At 39.8% G+C, this 9,661-nt stretch overlaps 1 protein-coding gene across 2 annotated transcripts in view; it reads left to right on the forward strand.

The window, feature by feature from the left end:
- LOC126354447 (octopamine receptor beta-2R) overlaps positions 1–8,712 on the forward strand; it is a 698,957-nt gene extending 690,245 nt beyond the window's left edge. For both annotated transcript variants that reach the window (XM_050004135.1, XM_050004136.1), the window contains one exon: positions 2,571–8,712. In XM_050004135.1, the coding sequence (XP_049860092.1) occupies positions 2,571–3,011 (441 nt within the window). In that variant the 3' untranslated portion in view covers positions 3,012–8,712. The remainder of the gene's footprint in view (positions 1–2,570) is intronic.
- The last annotated feature ends 949 nt before the right edge of the window (positions 8,713–9,661 follow it).

Here is a 9,661-nt window from a genome sequence, read left to right on the forward strand (position 1 = left end):
TTAACCGCGAGACCACCGCGGCCGGCCATATCTACTCAATGCAATGTCAAGTGTAGTACACTTGAAAGGCCAAAGCACTCAGTTTTAATTTTTCCCTGCCATTTTCAGTTCGCACTCAATTTTTAATTTTTTGAAGGAGTTTGTTGTACTAAACACTCAGATTTGAAGACAAAGATTTTGAGCAATAGTCAAAAATTTAACAATGATGGCTGAATTCAAAAAAGTTTTAAGCTCAATATTTTTTTCAATGATGAATATGTCAATGTTTTTACTAAGTGCCAAAAATGTTGTATTTGTTGATGTTGTCGTTGTTGTCTTCACTTCTGAGACTGGTTTGATGCAGCTCTCCATGCTACACTACCATGTGCAAGCTTCTTCATCTCCCAGTAGTTGCTGCAGCCTACATCCTTCTGAATCTACTTAGTGTATTCATCTCTTAGTCTCCCTCTAGGATTTCTATCCTCCACGCTGCCCTCCAATACTAAATTGGTGATCCCTTGATGCCTCAGAACATGTCCTACCAACCGATCCCTTCTTCTAGTCAAGTTGTGCCACAAACTCCTCCCCAATTCTATTCAATACCTCCTCATTAGTTATGTGATCTACCCATCGAATCTTCAGCATTCTTCTGTAGCACCACATTTCGAAGGCTTCTATTCTCTTCTTGTCTAAACTATTTATCGTCCATGTTTCACTTCCATACATGGCTACACTCCATACAAATACTTTCAGAAACGACTTCCTGACACTTAAATTAATAGTCGATGAAAACAAATTTCTCTTCTTCAGAAACGGTTGCCTTGCCATTGCCAGTGTACATTTTATATCCTCTCTACTTCGACCATCATCAGTTATTTTGCTCCCCAAATAGCAAAACTCCTTTACTACTTTAAGTGTTTCATTTCCTAATCCAATTCCCTCAGCATCACCCTACTTAATTCGACTACATTCTATTATCAAATAGAAAACTTATAAAAAGACTCTTATTTGCCTTTCTTAGGTACTTGATATTCTGATATGACAAGGTACCAATCATGCTCGATGAGGGAGTCCTGGAGAAAATTTTGTTGCGAACCCCTGCTCTAAACTTTTATACCTCCTGTATGCGAGAGTACCGCGATCTGTATATCTACACATTGCTATCGCTCAGCTTTAATCACCTTAGTGTATTGTCCAGACGCATTGCAGCCGGCTGCCTTGAATTATATAGGGTGAGTCACCTAACGTTACCGCTGGATATATTTCATAAACCACATCGAATACTGACGAACCGATTCCACAGACCGAACGTGAGGAGAGGGGCTAGTGTAATTGTTTAATACAAACCATACAAAAATGCACGGAAGTATGTTTTTTAACACAAACCTACGTTTTTTTAAAACGGAACCACGTTAGTTTTGTTAGCACATCCAAACATATAAACAAATACGTAATCAGTGCCGTTTGTTGCATTGTAAAATGTTAATTACATCCGGAGATATTGTAACATAAAGTTAACGCTTCAGTATCACTCCTCCGCTGTTCGATCGTGTGTATAGGAGAGCACCGAATAACGTAGAGATCCAAGGGGAACAGTGATGGACCTTAGGTACAGAAGAGACTGGAACAGCACATTACGTCCATATGCTAACACCTTTTTATTGGTCTTTTTCACTGACGTACATGTACATTACCATGAGGGTTGAGGTACATGTACACACGTGGTTTCCGTTTTGAATTACGGAGTGGAATAGAGTGTGTCCCGACATGTCAGGCCAATAGATGTTCAATGTGGTGGCCATCATTTGCTGCACACAATTGCAATCTCAGGCGTAATGAATGTCGTACACGCCGCAGTACATCTGGTGTAATGTAGCCGCAGACTGCCACAATACGTTGTTTCATATCCTCTGGTGATGTAGGCACATCACGGTACACATGCGCCTTTAACGTACCCCACAGAAAGAAGTCCAGAGGTGTAAGATCAGGAGAACGGGCTGGCCAATTTATGCGTCCTCCACGTCCTATGAAACGCCCGTGGAACATCGTATCAAGGGTCACCCTAGTGTTAATTGCGGAATGTGCAGGTGCACCATCATGCTGATACCACATACGTCGACGCCTTTCCAGTGGGACATTTTCGAGCAACGTTGGCAGATCATTCTGTAGAAACACGATGTATGTTGCAGTGCTCTCCGATACACACGATCGAACAGCGGAGGAGTGGTACTCAAGCGTCAACTTTAGGTTACAATATCTCCGGATGTAATTTACATTTTACAATGCTACAAACGGCACTGATTACGTATTTGTTTATATGTTCAGATGTGCTAACAAAACTAATGTGGTTCCATTTTTAAAAAACGTAGGTTTGTGTTAAAAAGCATACTTCCGTGCATTTTTGTATGGTTTGTATTAAACAATTACACTAGCCCCTCTCCTCACGCTCGGTCTGTGGAATCGTATCGTCAGTATTTGATGTGGTTTACGAGATATATCCCGCGGTAACGTTAGGTGAGTCACCGTGTATATTGCTTACGGGACGGCTGGGAGCTACAGGCTGCTCACTGCCGGTCGCCTTCTGTCCGCAGGTGCACTCGACGCCCACCAAGGACCGCAACATCATCAAGATGAAGCGCGAGCACAAGGCGGCGCGGACGCTGGGCATCATCATGGGCACGTTCATCCTGTGCTGGCTGCCCTTCTTCCTGTGGTACGTGTCAACGTCGCTGTGCGACACCTGCCCCTGCCCGGAGCTGGTCGTCGACCTGGTCTTCTGGATCGGCTACTTCAACTCGACGCTGAACCCCATCATCTACGCGTACTTCAACCGCGACTTCCGCGAGGCGTTCAAGAACACGCTGCAGTGCGCCTTCTGCAGCCTGTGCCGGCGGCCGCCGTCCGACCTGGACGCGCTGGACGTGCGCCGGCACTCGCTGCGCTACGACGAGCGCACGCGGAGCATCTACTCGGAGACGTACCTCAGGCACATCGACCGCCGGCGCTCCAGCGAGTTCGGCTCCAGCCTGTGATCCGAGGCCACCGCGCTCTAGCTGCCGGGCTCGCTGCCTCGGCACTGCCGCATCGCAGTCGATGCCTTCTAGAGTGCGGTGCTACGTACCCTCTCCACAAAGCAATAACGGACTGCAGGGCGATACCCACGGCTGCAACAAGTGGTCCTCCCCAGCTCTCTAGCCCCGTCTCGCCAAGTGTTTTCTGTGCCCGAGATACAGTTTTGCTAACACGGCTGTCGTGCCCCTACGAGTTGACGCTTACAGCGAATTGTGATACGTAGGTGTTGCGTAAATGCTACAAATACAAATAAATATTTGGATGTGAACGCTATACTCGGCGGAAATTGTGTAAAGAAGACGTGTAAAGCCACTGTGTCACCTTTTTTTATTATGGTCGCATTCCAGTGAACACCCAATGTTATGTTCCTAGAGCTCAAAAATTGACAAATCTGCCAGTGTAGGTTGATCCCATGATGATGTTACAAACTTTCACCAATGACGGAAAACGATAAATTTATCAATTTGAAATAAGGCACCCAGGTCCGGAAACGATCGGGTCGCAAATTATAGAAAAAATGGTTCTGATACCTCTGATAGTCGAATACAGTTGTTACCGCTAAGACTGTAGGAGAGGCAACTTTCAGAGATGCAATATGGACCTAAACAAGAAAAAAAGGCCTAGTAAACATTAGCTCTTTATTGCGTACCATGAGACCTACCACAGCTTCGAGCACATTCTGTAGGAGAGATGTGTTTCACAATAGCAAACAGAGCGAAGTGGCGCAGTGGTTAGCACACTGGACTCGCATTCGCGAGGACGGCAGTTCCATCCCGCATCCTGCCATCCTGATTTAGATTTCCCGTGATTTCCCTAAATCGCTTCAGGAAAATACCAGGATGTTTCTCTTCAAACGGCACGGCTGACTTCCTTCCCCATCCTTCCCTATTACGATGACACCGATAACCTCGTTGTTTGGTTCTTTCCACCAACTCAACCATCCAACCAACGACTGTAGCAAATAGAAAAACTGATCTGAGCTCTTAACGTATGCTTTTTAGAGCCAATATTTACTAGTTATTTCTTTCTTGTTTGGATCCACACTACCACCTCTGAAAGATACTTGTCTTATAATCTTAGCAATAACAATTGTAGTCGACTATGTGCGGTCTCGCAACGATTTTCGCTTCCAGCTTTCGACTCAGTCGTTTCCAGACAATGGTGCTTTTCCCCAAATTGATGCGTTTACTGATCCCTGTAATCCCTAAAACTTCGTAACATCATCACGGAATCATCCTGAGTAACACTATACCTGTAGCTAGCAGGCGAACTAATTCCATAAGCTCATCTCAGACCCTCAATCTAAAAATTACTCCTCACTAGTCTGAAACGTAAACACCGCATCCCACACTTCTCTTTTCTGAAATAAGAGCTCATTCACTGGAGCAGGATAAATTTTGAAATAAATGCTCATTCGGTGAAACAGGATAAATTCTAATTTACCTGACACGATCATATGCTGCTCTGCGGCATTTTCATTTTGTACACGCACAGCCATCTACTGTTATTTCTGATGCAGCCAACAAAACATTAAAGAACAGAAATCTAAATATACGCGCATGTAATAAACAAATTTGTCGAATAACGCTGCACCATAACATCAGACACGACAGATGATGTGCTAACAGTCATTGCTAAATACCATTTTCCTGATTGTAAGCTAATAAGTACACTGTAGCAGTTTCATATTCTTTTATATATTTTATTTTTACTTTCTTGGTGTTCCATTCAAAAAATGTGAGCATTTGGGTACGACTAAGTGAAGCTGAAATATTGGTCCATTTCATCCGCAGCAATTTAGAAACGTGGCAAAAAGGAATCGCAATAGGTAACATCAGAGAAGGAGTATCCAGTCATCAAATTTGTCTCACAAAACAAGAAATCTACCGAAAATCTTTCGCATAGCAATGAGCCCTGAGTTTTTTTATTATTATTATTGTCATGTTATTCTTTTGACAGACTAGTCCAGGCAGAAGTGATTAAAACTGCTGCGTGTAAACTTTATCAATGTTTCTATTTCGTGTATTACCATGGTGCATGAGTTCGTAGACAAGGATTCAATGAAACTGCTGAGAAGTATGATGAAGTTTAAGGTTTTGAATTATCTGTGAACGACAGATCCATAATATTTTTGCTGTAAAGGGTTTAGCTTTGAAAGCAATATTTATAAATGTATTAAAATTTCTGGAGGACTATCTAATGTATTTGGCACATAACAGGAAAGTTAAGATTTCTTATCCCGATGAGAAACGCAGTGGCATAAGCGAGTAAGCACTGGATGAGCTGCACAGACTGATACGAGTGTGCACAAACAGAAACGCGTCCAAAATAAAAACAAGGAGACACAGACTTTACTGGTTTCACGTTTTCACTCATGCTCAGAGATGTGGCTGTCACGTCAGCGCACTTTATGCGGAGTGGTCGTATTAAAGGGAAACAGCATCTGTTACGCTTACTTGTATCTATTCAGTATGGTAATGGACAACAGTGGCTTCAAAATAGGTGCTCTACTTACTGAAAGCGGGTAATATTCTGTAGAATTTTCTGTAGTTCTTCGACTTGGTGTGAGCACGTCAGCCATGTACTGTGAAGTGAAGCGATTACTGTTAGGATTACGTGAAACAAATGCCGCTGTGAAGCTAGTCAGTGTTACAGACACCAAATGAACACTCCTCAATAGGTTTTAAGCGTCAATTGATAAACTTCCTTGCAGCTGTGGCAACGGCATCAAGTCAGGAGACATTCTGAACGTTACTGTTCTTCTAAAACGACAATCTTTCTTATAGGAAGTTCTGTTTTTTATGAGTGAGTCATAATTTTGTTTTGATTTCTAATAACCTATTTGTACAATTTATTTTATTTTTCATCAACAGACATAGTCCTCCCTGATAAAGGTTCTAAATAACAGTGTTCCCGTTTGTGAAATTTCCTTGTTGTGAACATCATTGTCCTCATTATAATGATAATTGTACGCGATACCGGGCAGTAGAATTTTCATTAGAATGCGCTGACGTTTGGAGTGCCACTGCAGCTTGCGTTGTCGTTCGTAAAATAAGTAACTGTCTGTTCCTGTGACGAAAGAAACAAAATATTAACGTAAATAATTGACTCTAAGAACGGAATCGTGCAATAATCAAGGGGCATTTACATCAAGCAGTAACCTCGCGATACTCTTACCTGCAAAACAAAGCTGCGGCTCTTGAAGCAATGTCTGTGATCAGCAGATTCATCGGATAAAACAAGTTTCCAAATACTCTGAACAACAAGAAGATTCGCTGTGTTCCTGTTAACGACGACTGTCTCCAGCTGCGTGATACTCCAACACTAATTTCTTTGATGACTTTAAGCCTAATTTTGAAAACAGCGCAGAAATAGCTAGTACCAAATAGTAGAAATAAGAAGTCTTACGAATATGATAAATGTTTCTACTAGTTTACATTTAGCACATTGTGTGCTGAATGATATCAGCTTGCAATACAATCTCCGTTGTAGCGTAAACGTGGAATTAAGAAATATTTTTGTATCTGTGAAATACCAGATATTTGGAGAGAATTTAGAGAATCAGTGTGAAGTAAATGGACGTATATGAGTAGTACGTGTTAAATACTAAACGTATAACGGGTAATTTGCTCGAACTGACAATCTATAGGTTATATTCACGCATTCATTTTAACAAGAGGTGCTATATCTTATTTGAAAACTTGTTAGAAAAAACATTTTGATGAACAAGCAAGTGCCGCTTTTGTGCTGTGAATTTGTATCAACCGATCTTCGAAATAGATATTGTTTCTTCGATGAGAGAGGCACTCCGTCAATTTTCACAGTATTTATTCACAAGCTTAGTCGTCACCTTAACAGATACATAAAATTACTACATATAATAGGAGAATGTAAACACGCATCTGCAAACATCATTAAATAGGTACATGAAGTAGCTAACTGTAGCACAACCTAAAATTCCTTAAATGAGTGGGATAATAAGCTACAAAAAGCACTTAACAATTACCACTTGATTTTTGGTTCTGCTACACAGTGTCTTCGAGACTTCAGTAAAACTGTAAAATTCAGTAAGTAATGAAACGGTTTCCACACAGATACTTGAGCAATAAAGGTACTATTGCACCAGATAACTTCCAAACGCATGTGCAACGGTTTGTTCATACATCGGTATGAGTACCTGAAACATTTACCTTTGAAGAGTTTATTATGGTTCCATCTTTTATTTGAGTTCCTCCATAGTAAATTGTTCGCTATTAGCCACACGAAAGAAATTTTCCGACTTCTTAGTATTTACATGAGTTCTGATGAAGCACATCGCTAGCTTTTATTATCGTTACTTGTTATTGCAGTTCCATCGTAATAGATTGTTTATCACCAGAGACCATGGAAGATATTATCAAAATTTTCTGTGTTTACATGAGTCTTGATGAAATATATCATTAGCCCCCACCAAGTTTCTTACTCTAACGTAAGTAACACGTTAAGTCTACCATAGTTTGATTCGTATTTAGTGCTTCATAAGAAGCTTAAAATAAACTACCTTCGGGTGGCGTACTCGATATTATGCCTACTCGAAGCACGTGAATGATCAATCTAACTAAATTAAAACCTGTAGGCGAATTTCAAAACATGAATCAATCAAAACAGACAAAAAAACTTTGTATTAAATGCAAGTATATTTCACGTATGCGAACGACTGAATGTATGAATGTGTCATAATGATCTGACTAACACCAACTACACTAGAGACTTCAGTATTAGTGCTGAAATATGGAATTTTCGCTTTTACTGCTTACTAATTCAAACTGAAACATTAGTAAAGCTATGGTAACAAAACAGTTCCGTCTCTGTAGAACTTCTGTGTGCCGTGAGTACACGTATGATCCTAGTGGAATGAATCTCATTAAAATGATAGAAAGTTGGTAGCCTACGAACAAAATGGCTATTTTGTGACTGACACTGAAAAGTGGAGGTACCCGAAAATTGAAAGAATAGCAAACCACTACAATACTTAGCATTCAGGAATTCAATGTTACGTGTTTATCGACTCATATATTTCCACAAAGCTGCCCGCTTACGTAATATCCCATGTAGAGCACACAAACGTTCCATAGAAGGCTTAGCTGAACATCACCTTTTTAAAAAAAGGAGTTAGTATTAGATCTGTCCTACTAGGGATTCTTAGAAACATTTGGTCTTTCAAAATGTGTTTCTGAAAATATTATTGGACGCATATCGTTCAAAACAAACGCACAGCTAAAATATACGTATTCAGAAAATTACACAGCTGCCAACGAAGCAGCATTACCTGAAGTAAATCGCTACAGCTATAATTTCACAAGTTTAATTTTCATTTTGCTGAAGATACCTACAAGTGAATGTGTAAATGTACCTAATTTACAAAATCAGTAATGTAAATGTTTATTAAATCAACACTGTATGTAAATTAATGTAAATACTTGTGACCAAATGTCAAATATTCTCCATACGTAATTGTAAGTTTGAAGTTAAGAAAACCTAATAGGGAAATCTAAATTCTTCCTTCTTTACCTGTGATTCATAAGGTAAGATACATATAGCTAATATAAAGTGTTGAAAATGTAACGAGAGATTGTTTAAACCAAAGGACAAACTGAACTATAAAATGTATGTAGCGACTGATGCAACTTTCTTTTCAATAAAAGTTTATGTTAAATACAAAAACAACTATAGTGGTCGACATTTATGTATGATAGCAAATAGTTTCCGACTAACTATTTTGAAGCTGTAAAGAGAAATGGAAATCGATGCTCATCCTTTGATTTTTCGGTTGTGTGGAATCCCTAATTGTCCTAATATACACATACTGGGAAGGCTGGGAGTTTCAAGAGTTCATAAAGTACACTATTATACTAAGTACAAAAAATATGACAGAATATTCATTGTGATCCATAAACTCAGTTATAAATCACTGTCTATCCCCTATGGAAAAGGAAAGTACCAGTTGAATGGCACTTAGCAACAATCTTTACACTCTGTTTCCTGTGCACAGCAATGTATTCCCCTTCTCATGCTGTACGGTCAGTTCCACATACATTGAGGAATAAATTACCTTGGCATTAACACTAGAAAGCAGTTAAAGTGAAGAGAATATATAGAACTCGTTATCATGCAAACATAGACATATTACAGCCATGTCACGGCAGTGAATATGTTACATGACAGCATACACCGAAAATAAAGAAACGCTTTGGAAATGGCAGTCTGCCTATAAGAGGTAAAATCTGTATGTTATCAAATTAGAGCCTAATTCAAATATCATTTAACTATCGACACTTTCATTTTCGTTATGAGTTTTTAAGAAATAGAACGGCAGGTTTCGTGTGTGTGTCACATATTACGTGGGAATTAGATTGCCCAGGTAATACACTGAGGCACTTCTGGGATAGGTAAAAAGAATTAAAAGTGAACATGGAATACACAGAGTTCCATGTGATAAAATAAACCATTGAAGGTCAGGTGATTGGGAGACATGTTTCATTTATTATAGATATATGATTCTTTGTATGTGATACTAAAGTAAATTCTATTGCATTACCGACACGGAAGTCACATTTAAGTTTTTAAATTG

The sequence above is a fragment of the Schistocerca gregaria genome, chromosome 3 (genome assembly GCF_023897955.1).
Source record: "Schistocerca gregaria isolate iqSchGreg1 chromosome 3, iqSchGreg1.2, whole genome shotgun sequence".
In the NCBI taxonomy this organism is placed as follows: Eukaryota; Metazoa; Arthropoda; class Insecta; order Orthoptera; family Acrididae; genus Schistocerca; species Schistocerca gregaria.